Source organism: Narcine bancroftii, chromosome 5, assembly GCF_036971445.1.
Source record: "Narcine bancroftii isolate sNarBan1 chromosome 5, sNarBan1.hap1, whole genome shotgun sequence".
NCBI lineage: Eukaryota > Metazoa > Chordata > Chondrichthyes > Torpediniformes > Narcinidae > Narcine > Narcine bancroftii.
The window spans coordinates 194882976-194898822 of NC_091473.1; the positions used below are offsets into that span (position 1 = coordinate 194882976).

A 15847-nucleotide genomic window follows, 5' to 3' on the forward strand; every position below is an offset into this window, starting at 1 on the left:
GGGGAGAGAGAGAGATAGTGGAAGGGGATGGGGAAGAAGACGAAGTGGGGGGAGGTGGTTTAACGGAAACCAGAGAAGTCAATGCCGTCTGGTTGGAGGGGGCCCAGACAGAAGACCCAGAGCTGCTGCTGCTCCAATTTGTGAAATAGGGGGGACCCCCTATTGCAGTAGACAGAGCCGAGATGCTCAGCGAAGCCACCTCCCAGTCTCTCAGATGTAAAGGAGCCCACAACACATGCAGATGATGACCCCCTGCAGATTCACAGGAATCAGTTGGAAGGACTGTTTGGACACCTGAATGGTGGTTGAGTAGCTGTTTCCTTCACCTCAATCCCTCCCTCCAAGCTCAAGGTGGTGCCTCCAATCACCAGGCACCTCTGCTCAATCTCATTCACCCCCCTCCGCAGGAGGGACAGGAGAACCAGCTGAATGGAGCTGGCAACTGTTCCTGAAGCTGCCCTGCGCGCGCTCTCCAGCCCCAGTGCACCAGTCCCTCATCACCACACCATCAGGTCAACAACAGGGTTCTCCTGGCAGGATGAGTCAGGGCCCTGAGCGGACCCTCCCTGCATGAAGAAATGTGACAGGAAATGCCTCAACGACAAGGAGACAACAGGTTTTAAATGTTTATTTAGAGTCACATTCTCAGTACAGGCTGCAATGTAACAAAGTTCCCTCCGCACCGTCCTATCACACATTCCCAGGGTCAGACACAGAGTGAAGCTCCCTCCCCTGTCCCATCACACACTCCCAGGGTCAGAGACAGAGTGAAGCTCCCTCCGCGCCATCCCATCACAGACTCCCGGGGTCAGACATAGAGTGAAGCTCCCTCCACACAGTCCCAGGGTCAGAGACAGAGTGAAGCTCCCTCCACAACATACCATCACACACTCCCGGGGTCAGACACGGAGTGAAGTTCCCTCCGCACCATCCCATCACACAATCCCAGGGTCAGACACAGAGTGAAGATCCTTCCGTACCGTCCCATCACACCTACCCGGGGTCAGACACAGAGTGAAGCTCCTTCTGCATCAACCCATCACACACTCCTGGGGTCAGACACAGAGTGAAGCTCCCTCTCCCTCCCTCCTACAGAATCAGTTTCCCAACTGTGCCCTTCCTCATTCTCCCTCCCCATTTCTCTGCCCTCCCCACCATGCCATTCATCCATGTCTCATATGCAGCCCCTGACCTTTGACCCCTTCCCCACAGGTCAGAGGTGGGCGTGGGTCAGCTGCTGGCCTTTCCTCTACTTCTTCCTCTTGTAGATGCGCTGGGCGAAGGTTAGGAAGACATCGTGCGGCAGCCGGTCGCAGTGCTGGTGGACCAGGTCCCGAAGCCGCTGGTAGCTCTGCTTTTCGTGCTGCTGGAAGGCATTTTGCAGGTCCAGCTCCTCGTACAGGGCCTTCACCCTCGCCACCTTCTCCGGATCCTTCCTGCCGTAGTTCTCCTGCGTGCGCAACAGAGTTAGGAAGGGTTGCATCCACACCTACCCTCCCGAGGTCTCAGGCCCTTTTGCCCACCCATCCCTTGCTGACCCATTTATTCTCCCCAGTAACCCCACTGGGACAGGAGCCCGACAGCTTCTGTGCGGCAGGATCTTTCCCCAACAATTGGGACGGAAACTGGAGGAAATCAAGATTCAGGGGAGTAAGTTCAGGAGAACCAGATAGGGAAGAATCCGTGGAATTGTTGGTCCCAGTACTGCTTCACTGTCTACAGAGAAGGTTTTTTTGGACTGTTGGGGAAGGGAGCAGAGTCCAAGGCCAAATTGGTGTGATCTCATTGAAATGGGCAAGCAGGCACGACGGACTGAATGGCCGACTCATGCTCCTGAAGTTCGGATCAGACAAGGCTATCTCAGAGAATCCATCACTATCTGTAAGGAGGTTCTATGTTCTCTTCATGCCTGCGTGGGTTTCCTCTGGGGGCTCCGGTTTCCCCCACACCAGGGGTTGAATTTCACCCAGTGTTGCTGGAACCTGCAGCCCAGCAGCAGAGACAGGTTGAGAGGGGCCGCCACAATTGAGGGGTGTCCGGTTGGGCTCTCGAGGCAGTGAAAGCCACAGCCCGGTGCCTCAATCTCCCAGAGCTGCCAGCATACTCACCTCCAGCAGCCGCCTCTGCTCAGGAGTGACGGTCTTCAGCGCCTGCACCACCAGCCAGCTGCACTTGTTGTCCTCGATGTCCGTCCCGACCTTTCCCGTTACCTCTGGATCCCCGAAGCAGTCGAGGTAGTCGTCCTGGTGGCAAGACAAGATACGGGGTTAGACACACCACACCCAGCACAAGGCCTTCCACTCACATCGCCGAGACCAGGGTCTCGCGGGCAACATTCAGATAGGCCGCCCACCTCTTACCTGGATCTGAAAGAACTCTCCCATCTCCAGGAGGATGGTCTGGGCCACACGATGCTCCTCCTTGCCGTCTATCCCTGCCTGCGGGGAGACAAGCAGTGAGACTCCCAGTGAAACAGCAGTAGGGGAGGTGGCCCCAGGACATGTCATCCCAAACCATCATCAAGCCCAGGAGAGGGAAGGAACTCCCAATCCATTCCAGAGTATGTTTAATTCAGCAGTTACACAAGTCTGCTGATGCCAGGGTACAGGTTGTCCCCGACTTACAACCATAAATGGGACAGAGGCTCCATCATATCCGCAAATGGACACATCAGAATTTTGCCTGCGCCGGTGAAGTACCAAAGTCTTACAGCAAACTTTTTAATCAAACCTTTTTATCATCGTAGATTTGATGATAACAACAAAGCTTACTGAATTTGTTGATCAACCTTGGTGAAACTTTCCACCGTCTGGTCCACGCTCACCTTGTTTGTCAGGGTCCCGGGGTCTGCAGGCGGGCACGTCCATCTTGAATCTATATGCGCACAGGAATCAAGATGGCCGCACCCAGCTAACAGACCCCAGGACACTGACTAAGAAGGTAAGTACACACATTTTGGCTCCTTCATGCCCTGTATCCCTGCTATAGTTTGTCAAATATGACAAAATCTGTACTCAATGCAACTGTCAATATATGGAAATATTGAATTTTTTAAAAATGTTGGTCGTACGTGCAAGGTCGCAAGTCGGGGAGTACTTGTACACAAATGTGCTGGAGAAATTCAGCAGGTCACACAGCATCCACAGGAAATGAAGGATAGCCAACATTTCAGGCCTGAGCCCTTCATCGAGTATAATAAATATACATTTGACACCATTCCAACTTTTGTCCCTAAAGTATTATTTGACAACTTAGATTCGAAACTATAATTTTATAGATGGAAGAGTGAAACTCCTTGGTTGGCTAAATCATTATTGCAGAAAACCAAACAAGCTGGTGGAGAAATACCAAATTTCAGGTTTCATTACTGGGCAATTAATATACAATTGCGTTTTATGGGTGGAATTGGAGAAGATTTTGGTTAGAGGATACTCTAATTTCTCTATGAGGCACTTCTCTCCCCTTGGCATTATCTAAAGTATATAAACAAGATTTTAATCCAATTCTCAGACAAACATTAAGGATTTGGTTTCAATTTTGTAAGTTTTTTTGATTTAAATAATTTTGTTCTGACCAGTAAAATTTATTGCAATTATTTTTTAAGACATCATCCGACCAAGCTTTTGCCCTATGGAAAGATAAAGGAATAATAACCTTTCTTGATACGTTTGAAGGAAATCGTTTCATCTCATTTCATCAATTGGCTGAAAAGTTCCATTTGCCTAAAACACATATTTTCAAATGAGGAGTTTTCTACACTCTTTTCTGCCAGATTTTCCATTTGCCTTTTCAACTAATTTGATTGATACTCTTCTCCAATATAATCCTTTCCGAAAAGAATTGATTGCTAAAATTTATAACAGGTTACTTAATTTACATCCTATATTCAACGATGAAATTAAAAGTGTTTGGGAACTGGAATTTAAGCAGTTACTTTCTGATAATTTATGGGGAAAAAATTTCGATTTGTCAATACTTCTTCAATATGTGCCCATCATTCAGTCAAGGTAGTGCAGAGGGCACATAAGGACAGAATGGCCCGTATTCTTCCTAATATTGGTGATAGGTATTAATCAGAAGAGGCCACTTTGTTTTGATCCTATACGAAGTTAGATCCTTTTTGGCAAGGTGTTTTGGAAACTTTAGCTAAACTTTTGGGATCAGGCTGTGCACCTGCTTCAGCCCAGAAGATAGTAGCCTTTTCAATGTTGGTGGAAAGGAGAGCTGGATTACTCAAAATGGAACGATGCCAACCCCCCCCCACCTCCCGACTTTACTTTAATGGCTTTCCTCCATTATGTCATGCTTAGATTTAGAAATAAATTAGGTCGGACATCTGATACGACCATTAACTTCGAACAAACCCAGTGACCATTTATTCAAAATTTTGTAGGACTCAAACTAATAAACAAAATTGAACCACTTCCAGTTTGTTTTTTTCTCAAAGTGTGTTGTGTTTACTCAGGAAGAATCACTTTTCAACGTACTTTGAAATTACTCTCAGAATGGATCGGCCAGTTGCTTTTGATTTTTGGGGGTTTTTAAAAATATTTTTTTCCAGTTGGAGTTACATTTTTTTTGTTCTATGCATTAACTTCTTATTTCTGTACTCAATGCAACTGTCAATATATGGAAATATTGAATTAATTTGGATGTACTTGATGGACAATGTCTATTACTTTTTCTGCATATTATTCCATGTTTTTTTGTGAAAAATAAAAAGATTAAAAAAGAATAAATATCGAACATAGCACAGTGCAAGCCCTTCTGCTCTCGATGCTGGGCAACCTCTTCCTACCAAACAAAAACCCTTCCTACCCCATAACGCTCTATTTTCCTTCCATCCATGTGCCTGTCTAAGTCTCTTAAATTCCCCTAATGTTCAAGCCTCCACCCCCACCCCCGGCGATGGACTCCAGGCACCCACAACTCTCAGTGTAAAAAAAATCCACTCCTGATGTATCCCCTAAACTTCCCTCCCCTCACTTTGTAGAGACCATTGGGGTAGTAGGTGAGGACAAGGGGAACCCTGTCCTTGTGTCTTGAGGTGGAGGGTGCCAGGGCAGCTATGCAGGAACCAGAGGAGATGAGGGTGAGGGTGGTGGAGGGGGAAGTCTTGTTTTCGGAAGGACGAGGACATCTCGGATGTCCTGGAAGACCTCGTCCTGTGAGAACAAGCAGGAATGGAATCCTTCCAGGAGACAGGATGGGAAGAGGCAACTGTGGGAGTCGGTGCATTTGATGTCTTGTCAAGAGTTTGTCTCCTGAGATGAAGACAGAGAGATCGAGAAAGGGGAGAGTGTCACCAGAGATGGACCAAGTGAATTGGGGTGAAAGTTGGCAGCAAAGTGGATGAAGTCGATGAGCTCATCAAGGGTGCGTGAGGCCGCACCGATGTAGCGGAGGAAGAGTTGAGGGGCCTTACCTGTGTAGACTCAGCAAGGATTGCAGCATGGAGCCAACAAAATGGCAGGCAGACCTGGGGTCTACGTGGGTACCCATGGCCACCCCTCTGACTTGGAGAAAGTCCAATGAGTCAAAGGAGAAGTTATTGAGGGTGAGGACGTTCTGCCAGGCAGAGAAGGGTGGTGGTGGAGGGGGTGGGGGGACTGGATGACTGTGGTGAAAATGAGACGGTCTAGCCCAGGGAACTGTTTGGGATGTGGAGATCCATTGGATCATCGATTCCGATCTCATTTTATATTGCCCACATTCCCACCACCCTTCCAGATCCTACCCCTTCAGGATATAACAAGAGCAGTAGATGGAGGGGAAGGGAGGGGAGTGGATGGACGCCGTTTACCTGGATTTCCAGAATGTGTTCAATAGGTATGACAAAAGATTTATACAGAAGATAAGGATGCATGGAGTTGGGGGGGGGGGAGGTGATGTATTAGCATGGGTAGAGAATTGGTTAACCAATAGAAAGTTGGGGTACAGTGGTGTTTCTGGTTGGCAATCGGTGGTGAGCCGTGGGGGTGGGTGCTGGACCCACGTAAGTGATCTGGAAGAGGGGACAAGGTGTGGCGCATCTAAGTTTGCAAATGACACTAAATTGAGTGGAAAAGCAAATTTACTAGAGGATACAGAGAATCTGCAGAGATATAGATAGGTGGGCAATAGTTTGGCAGATGGAGGACAATGTTGATAAATGTGAGGTCATGCACTTTGGAAGGAAGAATGGAAGATCAGATTATTATTTAAAAGTGATTGCAGCGCGCTGCCGTGCAGAAGGACTTGGGAGGGGTTGTGCATGGTTTGCAGGTGCAGCAGGTTATGGAACGTTGGCCGTCAGTACTAGAGGGATTGAATTTAGGAGCAGGGAAGTTTTGCTGCAACTGAGGGGACACAGCCTCAAGATTCAGGGTAGTAGATTTAGGACCGAGATTAAGAGGAACTGCTTTTCCCAGAGAATGGGGAATCTGTAGAATTTGCTGCCCATTGAAGCAGTGGAGGTGACCTCAGTAAATATATTTAAGACAAGGTTGGGTAGATTTTTACAGAGATGAGGAATTAAGGGATATGGGGAAAAGGTGGAGATAAACCCATCATCAGATCAGCCGTAATCTCATTGAATGGCAGAACAGGCTCGACAGGCCGAATAGCCGACTCCTGTTCTCCTCGCTTACTGGGGGCAATGAACCCACCAAAGCAATTGTAGCACCCAGTGAGGATGAGGGAGAGAGAACATGCAGACTTCACACCAACAGCACCGGAGGCGGAGATCAAACCTGGGTCTTCGGAGCTGGGAGGCAGGGGTTCAACCTGCTCTATCGTCAGCACAGAGGAGTGGGCCACTTGAGCCCATCCTCAGCTAACCCTTTCTATCCAATGTCCCTGGGGTAGGGAGGGGTGGGAGCAGGGATGGGGGCTCTGCCTTGTCCAGGAGGCCCAGGCTGCATCCCCACACCTCCTTTCCCCCACCCCTGATGGTCACTCACCATGTACATGGCAGCAGCCACAGGCAGGTAGAAGCTGTAGAAGGCAGTCTTGTACTTCACGATGGCTTTGTACCTGCGGGGACAGCAAGGGTAGGGGTCAGTCATTGTCTCCCCTCCACCCTCTCTCTCTATACCCCCTCCTCCATCATAGCACCACCCCTTAAGGAGAGGGTCACTGGCAGGCCAAGGGAGGGAGACTTCCAACCATGTCATCCCCCACCTCCACCCTGGTGAGAAAGGTGGTATATTGGGGGCGGGGGGGGGGGGTGATAGTGCAGGAGTCCGCGGAGAGGGAGTACTGGGGACTGCAGGAGTCCGTGAGGATATGCTGGGTGTGGGACAGACTCACCTCCCCTCAGTGAAGCAGTCCAGATCGACCTCTCTGGGCTGTGCTGTCATCAGATCCAGAGACTGACCCAGCTCCGTCTGGTAGGACGTCTGAGAGGGGAGGGAGAGGTGGGTGCAGGGCCCTCTGTGTCTGCCCTATTCCCCTGTCCCTCACCTACTTCTCCCCTCCTCTTCCTTCCCTACCCACTCCCCTTCTTCCTACACCACTTTCCCTCCCCCTCCCCCACATCCCTCTCCCTCCCCCTACACCCCTCTTCCTTCCTTCCCCCTCCCCTTCCTCCTACATCCCTCTCTTCTCAACCCTCCCCCTTCCCTATACACCCTCCCCTATTCGTCTCCCCCTTAACCCCACATCTCTCCTCACCCCCTCTCCCTCCCACTCAGCACTATCCATCCGACACCCTCTGCATCAATCCCTCATCCATCTCCCTCCCCACTACCTCTCTGATTCTCATCTCCCTCATTCCCTCTTCCCCTCCCCACCTTCCTCCCCCTCCACTGCCTCCCAGCCCTCCATGGCCCACCCCCTCCCTCCTCTCTGTCCTCACCATCTCCCTCCCTTACCCTTTCACCACCTTACTCTCCTCCCCCTCACCTCCTTACTCCCTCCACACCTCCTTCCCTCCTACCCCCCACTCCCTCACCTGCAGGAAGAGCTCCAACAGGTTGATGTAGCAGGGCAGAGGGCGGAGGTACCTGCGCAGGAGCTGGTAGACAGCAGCCTCCAGGAGGAAGGAGTCATTGATAGCATCCAGACCTATGCCTTCCTGGGAGGGGGAAGAGAAGAGGGAGGTTACCGAGGAGTCCACCCCATCCCGTCTCAGTGGGGGGGGGGGGGGGTCAGATTCCGTCCAGTCTCATTGTTGGGGGGGGGGGGGTTCAGATCCTATCTCATCTCAGTGTGGGAGAGGGTCAGATTTTGCTCATCACTGATCACTGTTGGGGGAGGTCAGATCCTGTCCTGTCTCAGTGTGGGAGAGGGTCAGATCCCTGTCTTGTCTCAGTGTGGGGAGGGGGTCAAATCCCTGTCTTGTCTCAGTGTTGGGGTGGGGGGGGGGGCGGGTCAGATCCCATCCATCTCAGTGTGTGTGTATGTGGGGGGGGGGTTAATATCCCACCCCATCTCAGTGTTGGGGGGGAGTGGTCAGGCGGTGGGTGGAGACAGCCCAACAGGGACCCACCTTGAGATACCAGCAGTCCCTGCCCCGCCTAGTGACCGACTGATCCATGATGTCGTCCGCCACCAGGAAGAAGGCTTGTAGCTGTGGAGATGAAACCATAGAACATTACAGCACAGAAACCAGCCCTTCTAGTCTGTGCTGAACCATTTTTCTGTTTAGTCCCACTGACCTGCACCCAGTCCAGAGCCCCCAATACCCCTCCCATCCATGTACCTGTGCGAATTCTTCTTCAATGTTAAAATTGAGCCCACATTCACCACCTCAGCTGCCAGCTCGTTCCACATTCCCACCGCTCTCTGCGTGAAGAAGTTCCCCCTAAACTTTTCCCCTTTCACCCTTAGCCTGTATCTTCTGGTTTGTATCTCACCTCCCCTCAGTGGAAAAAGCCAACCAACATTTATTCTGTCTATCCCCCTCATAATTTTAAATACCTCTATCAAATCTCCCCTCATTCTTCTATGCTCCAGGAATAAAGTCCGAACCTGTTTAACCTTTCCCTGTAACTCAGTCCCGGTAACATCCTAGTAAATCTTCTCTGCCCTCTTTCTATTTTATTGATATCTTTCCTGTAGTTCGGTGACCAAAACTGCACACAATACTCCAAATGTGGCCTCAGTTGCTTCTTGTACAACTTTACCAACATCCCAACTCTTATACTAAATATTTTTGTTTATAAAGGCCAAGATGCCAAAATCTCTCTTTACAACCGTATCAACCTGTGACGCTACTTTCAGAGAATGGTGTATCTGTATTCCCAGGTCCCTCTGTCCTACTGCACTCCTCAGTGCCCGACCATTTACTATGAACGTCCTTTCTTGGTTTGTCCTTCCAAAATGCAACACCTCACATTTGCCTTATTAAATTACATCTGCCATTTTTCAGCCTAATTTTCCAGCTGGTCCAGATTCCTTTATCCTCTACTCTCTGGCTTCTCTCATCCAGCCATTGTCGAATCCAGTTCACTACTTCACCATGAATACTGAGCATCTGAACCTTCCTGACTAACCTCCCACGTGGGACCTTGTCAAAGGCCTTACTAAAGTCCATGTAGACAACATCCACAGCCTTTCCTTTGTCAACTTTCCTGGTAACCTCCTCAAAAACTCTAGAAGATCAGTTAAACATGACCTACTTTGCACAAAGCCATGTTGACTATCCCCTAATCAATCCAGGGCTATCCAATACTTGTATATCCGATTTCCTAGAACACCTTCCAATAATTTACCCACTACTGAAGCCAGGCCCGCCGCCCTCTAATTTCTAGGACATTTTAAATATTTCTGCCAGAGCCCCTGCAATATCTACACTAGCCTCCCTGAAGGTCCAAGGGAACATCTTGTCAGGCTCTGGGAATTTATCCATCCTTATTTGGTTTAAGACAGCAAGCACTTTCTCCTCTTTAATCTGTATCGGTTCCACAACTTCAATATTTGTTTTACTTACTTTCCATGACTCTGTACCCATTTCCTGAGTGAATTCTGATGAAAAAAAAATAATTTAAGATCTTCCCCATCTATTTTGGCTCCATACAAAGCCAACCACTCTGATCTTCTGGTTGTACTCAACCACTCTGATCTTCGAGGGGACCAATTACTATCCTTTTGCTTTTAATCTACCCGTAGAAACCCTTAGGATTTTCCTCCACATTATCTGCCAAAGCAACCTCGTGTCTTCTTTCACCCTTCCTGATTTCTTCCTTGAGGTTTTTCTTGCAATTTTATAGTCCTCAAGTATCTCACTTGCTCCAGGTTGCCAATACCTCTCTCTTCTTCCACACCAGATCCCCAATATCTCTCGAAAACCAAGGTTCCCTATGCCTCCAAACCTCGCTGTTAATCCTGACAGGAACATACAAACTTTGTACTCTAAAAAAAATTTCACCTTTGAAGGTCCTTGCACATCCTTGCCTGAAAACAACTTCTCCCAAACTACACCTTCTAGATCCTCTCTCAATGCCTCAAAATTGGCCTTTCTCCAATTTAGAATCTCAACCCAAGGCCCTGACCTCTCCTCCATAATTAACTGTTCCCCTGTCTCATTCCCCAATAGGAGATCCAGTATTGCACTCTCTCTAGTTGGTACCGCAATATATTGATTTAGAAAACTTTCCCGATCACATTTGACAAACTCCCGCCCTTTTACAGAATGGGAGTCCCAGTCAATATGTGGAATGTTAAAATCTCCTATTATCATATCCTTGTATTTCCTGCAGCTGTCTGTTATCCTTCTACAGATCTGCTCCTCCAATTCTAGATCAGGGAAGACTCCCCCTCTACGTCAGAATGGCTCTCCCTGAGCACAGAGAGAGTGGAGGGCTGTGGAGTGATGAGGGTCAGGCCGATTCACTGGGGTGGGTGGTCATGGACACTCACCAGCTCCACACACCAGCCGACAATCCCTGCTAGCCGGAGGTTGTCCTCCGTTTGCTGCAGCGGAGAGGCCAGCTCCCGGAACGAGGCGATGACTGCCAGACCCCGATTCCTCTTCCCCAAGGAACGTTGTATTCAACCACCTGCCGGGAGGGGGAAGGAACCAGGAGAGGGGGGGAACCGGGGGATACGGGAGAAACCGAGGGAGGGGGTGGGGTAACAAAGGGAAGGGGTAGAGGGGGGGAAACCGAGGGGTAGGGGAAAACAGAAGGGAGGGTGGAAACAGAGGGGGGAAAATGGAGGGGAGGAGGGAAAGCAGAGGGGTAAGGGAAAACAGAGGGGAGTGGGGAACAGAGGGGAGAACCAGGGAATGACAGAGAAACCAGGGGAAACCAGGGGAGGGGGGAACCAGGGGAAGGGGTAGATGGGGAAAACCGAGGAGGGGAAATGGGAGAGGTAGGCGGAAACAGAGGGCGAAACCAAGGAGGGGGAAACGGAGGGGAGAACGAAAGGGAGGGGAAACAGGGAGGAGACAGGGGAGGAGGAAAAGGGGGGAGAGGAAACGGGGAAGGAGGAAACGGGGAAGGAGAAACGGGGAGGAGGGAAACGGGGAGGAGGAAACGGGGAGGAGGAAACGGGGAGGAGAAGGAACGGGGGGAAGGAGGAACGGGGAGGAGGAAACAGGGGGAGGAGGAAACAGGGGAGGAGGAAACAGGGGGAGGAGGAAATTGGAAGGAGGAACGGGGGAAGGAGGAACGGGGAGGAGGAAACGGGAGGAGGAGGAAACGGGAGGAGGAGGAGGCAACGGGGGGGAGGAGGAAACGGGAGGAGGGAGGAAACGGGAGGAGGAGGGAGGGGGGGAGAGACCAGGGAGGGGGGGAGAGACCAGGGAGGGGGGGAGAGACCAGGGAGGGGGGGAGAGACCAGGGAGGGGGGGGAGAGACCAGGGAGGGGGGGAGAGACCAGGGAGGGGGGGAGAGACCAGGGAGGGGGGGGGAGAGACCAGGGAGGGGGGGAGAGACCAGGGAGGGGGGGAGAGACCAGGAGGGGGGGAGAGACCAGGGAGGGGGGGAGAGACCAGGGAGGGGGGGGGGGAGAGACCAGGGAGGGGGGGGGAGAGACCAGGGAGGGGGGGGGGAGAGACCAGGGAGGGGGGGGGGAGAGACCAGGGAGGGGGGGGGAGAGACCAGGGAGGGGGGGGGAGAGACCAGGGAGGGGGGGGGAGAGACCAGGGAGGGGGGGGGGAGAGACCAGGGAGGGGGGGGGAGAGACCAGGGAGGGGGGGGGAGAGACCAGGGAGGGGGGGGAGAGACCAGGGAGGGGGGGGGAGAGACCAGGGAGGGGGGGGAGAGACCAGGGAGGGGGGGAGAGACCAGGGAGGGGGGGAGAGACCAGGGAGGGGGGGAGAGACCAGGGAGGGGGGGAGCGACCAGGGAGGGGGGGAGCGACCAGGGAGGGGGGGGAGAGACCAGGGAGGGTGGGAGAGACCAGGGAGGGGGGGAGAGACCAGGGAGGGGGGGAGAGACCAGGAGGGGGGGAGAGACCAGGGAGGGGGGGAGAGACCAGGGAGGGGGGGAGAGACCAGGGAGGGGGGGAGAGACCAGGGAGGGGGGGAGAGACCAGGGAGGGGGGGAGAGACCAGGGAGGGGGGGAGAGACCAGCGAGGGGGGGAGAGACCAGCGAGGGGGGGAAGAGACCAGGGAGGGGGGGAGAGACCAGGGAGGGGGGAGAGACCAGGGAGGGGGGGGATGAGACCAGGGAGGGGGGAGAGACCAGGGAGGGGGGAGAGACCAGGGAGGGGGGGAGAGACCAGCGAGGGGGGGAGAGACCAGGGAGGGGGGGAGAGACCAGGGAGGGGGGGAGAGACCAGGGAGGGGGGAAAACCAGAGAGGGGGGAAAACCAGAGAGGGGGAAACCAGAGAGGGGGGAAACCAGAGAGGGGGGGAAAACCAGAGAGGGGGAAAACCAGAGAGGGGGGGAAAACCAGAGAGGGGGAAAACCAGAGAGGGGGGGAAACCAGAGAGGGGGGAAAACCAGAGAGGGGGAAAAACCAGAGAGGGGGGAAAACCAGAGAGGGGGGAAAACCAGAGAGGGGGAAAACCAGAGAGGGGGAAAACCAGAGAGGGGGAAAACCAGAGAGGGGGGAAAACCAGAGAGGGGGGAAACCAGAGAGGGGGGAAAACCAGAGAGGGGGGAAAACCAGAGAGGGGGGAAAACCAGAGGGGGGGAATGAACCAGGGAGCGGGGGGAACGAACCAGGGAGCAGGGGGAACGAACCAGGTAGCAGGGGGAACGAACCAGGAAGCAGGGGGAACGAACCAGGAAGCAGGGGGGAATCCAGGGGAGCGGGTGGGAGCCAGGAGAGCGGCAGAAGTGGAGAGAGAGGAGGCAAGGGTAATGGGATGAGGGGTAAAGAGGTGAGGGGAAGGAGGGGAGAGAAGGGTAGTCAAATTTCAAAAGGATTATACCATTCTTGATCCCCAGCCCCATCGGCCCCCTATACCCCCATCGGACCCTCCTCCACTTTTAGGGTGGCGCAGTTAGCGTAACATTGTCATGGCACCAGCGACTGGGGCCGTGGTTCAAATCCTGCGCTGTCTGTAAGGAGTTTGCACATTCTCCCCATGCTGCCTAGGTTTTCTCCGGGGAGATCCAGTTTCCTCCCACCCTTCAAAGAAAATGCACCAGTTGTAGGTTTATTGGGCGGCGCAGACTTGGTGGGCTGAAATGGCCTGTTACTTTGCTGTATGTCTAATTTTAAAAAATTGACCCCACCTATTCGCGACCCTCTCCCCCCACCTCGACACCCACCACCCGTCCAGCTCACCTCCTTCAGCCGTTTGATGGCGTCTCCAATCTCGGGATGATCCACTCTGGCCTGGGTCAGATCCTCCACCACCTGGCTGAAGATCTGCTCGAATTCCTCGCTGTCGCGGCACGCCTGGGGATTTTTCTCAGAATTCATGGTGGGGGGGGCTGCCAGGGTGAAAGGTCAGGATGATGGTCAAGTGGGGAACAGGCTCCCTCTCCCCGGTAAGGATTTTGCTCTCAATGGGAATGACCATAAGACGCAAGAGCAGAAATGGTTCATTCAGCCCATCGAGTCTGCCCACCATTTAATGATGAGCTGATCCATTTCCCCAATCAGCCCCACTGCCTGGCCTTCTCCCCATAACTCAAGACCTATCAATCTCTGCCTTAAATACATCCAATGACCTGGCCTCCAGAACCACCTGTGGTAACAAATTCCACAAATTCCAAAAATTTTCTGGGAAGAATTTCCTCCGCATCTCTGTCCAAGCAGACGTCCTTCAATTCTGAAGTTGCCCTCTTGTCCTAGACTCTCCACCAGGGGAAACAACCTTTCTACATCTACTCTGTTCAACATTCGAATTGTTTCAGTAAGATCCCCCCCTCATTCTCATAAATTCCAACGCTTACATTCCCAGAATCATCCCTGTGAACCTCTTCTGAATCCTCTGTCCCAGGGCAAGTCTCCTCTGCGCCATCTCTGACCTAGCACAGCTTTCCTTTGGTGAGTGACCAGATGTGGTACATCAGCTGAGGTGTGACCCAGGTTCCCTGAAATCAGAGCATCACCACTTACCGCCCCCTCCCCCTTCAAACCCAGAATGAAGAGGGTCGCGTGAACCCCTCCAGCAGGAAGTTACCTGACAAAACTGTCCTCGGTGCAAGACACACAGCCAGACATTATTACATACAGACAAACCAGGAGAACTATTTATATATACAAATAAATAAATATTTTTTTCGTGAATACGAGGGTCTCAGAGAGTGAGTGTGATCAGTTGCTTTGGTCATTAGCATTCTCACTGCCCGTGGGAAGAAAAAAAGCTGGCTGTTTCCCAGCCTGGTGGTGTTGGCTCTGATCCTCCTGGATCTCTTCCCTGACAGGAGCAGCTGAAAGATACTGTGTGTGGGTGGAAGGGGTCCTCAATGATTTGCGTGCCCTCTTCAGATGATGATCCCAGTAGATCACGTCGATGAGGGGGGGGGGGGGTGGGGAGGGAGACTCCAGTGATCCTCTCTGCCACTCTTATAGACCTGTGGATTGACCTCCGATCCAATTCTCTGCAGCAACCATAACCCACTGTGATGGACACTCTGGATAAAGCTCCTGTAGAAGGTTGACATGATGGTTACCGGTAGACTTGCCACTTCAGTCTTCTCAGTAAGTGCAGTCACTGTTGTGTCTTCCTGACAAGTGAGGAGATGTTGTGATAGGTCACTAGTTCAGTGAACTCAAGGAATTTGGTTCTCTCCACTAGAGGTGTTGATGTGTAGTGGAGCGGGTGGTCGTTCCTGGTCCTCCTGAAGCCCATGATCATCTCCTTCGTCTTGTCCACGTTGAGGCTCAGGATGTTACTCTCGCACCACCACGAGATTCTCCGCCTCCTCTCTGTAAAGCGACTCATCGTTGTTGCTAATGAGGCCGACGGCCATCATATTGTCTGCAAACTGGACGACCCCGTGGAGCTGGATCTGGCGATGCAGTCGTGGGTCGGTCAAGTGAACAGGAGCGTTGGGCACACATCCCAAGGGGCACCAGTGCTCAGCGCGATGGTGCTCGACATTCTGCTACCAACCAGGCCAGACTATGGTCATTCTGTTAGGAAGTCCAGAATCCAGTTACAGAGAGGGGTGTTGAGTCCCAGTGAGGACAACTTCTCCCCCAGCCTCCGGGGAATGATCGTGTTAAAACATATCAATCAAGGAGTAGCCCACCTGGACCACTCATCTCCACCTTGTCCCTCTGGACCAATCGTCTCCAACTCCTTGTCCCTCTGGACCAATCATCTACAACTTCTGAGCATGCCTTGTTATTGGCTCCCTTCGTCATCTTGCCTATTTTGGGCAGACCCAAGCCGGCCACTTCAGCCGGCTGCTGTATAAAGTCCACTCCCTTTTCTCTAAAGATTAAACCCAGCTCCATTCTGGATGGTGAGTCGTGGGCTGTGCGCTGTTAAAGGGTGGGACCCTTCCTTTA

General features: G+C 52.2%; 1 protein-coding gene across 1 annotated transcript; it reads right to left on the reverse strand.

The window, feature by feature from the left end:
• Positions 1–611: 611 nt before the first annotated feature.
• Positions 612–13847, reverse strand: fdps (farnesyl diphosphate synthase (farnesyl pyrophosphate synthetase, dimethylallyltranstransferase, geranyltranstransferase)). The gene is given in 10 exon segments (XM_069940577.1): positions 612–1450; positions 2109–2243; positions 2361–2438; positions 6942–7014; positions 7291–7379; positions 7934–8056; positions 8471–8551; positions 10843–10961; positions 10964–10982; positions 13667–13847. Coding segments are annotated over 10 exon segments (1056 nt in total). The 5' UTR covers positions 13805–13847; the 3' UTR covers positions 612–1249.
• Positions 13848–15847: the final 2000 nt, after the last annotated feature.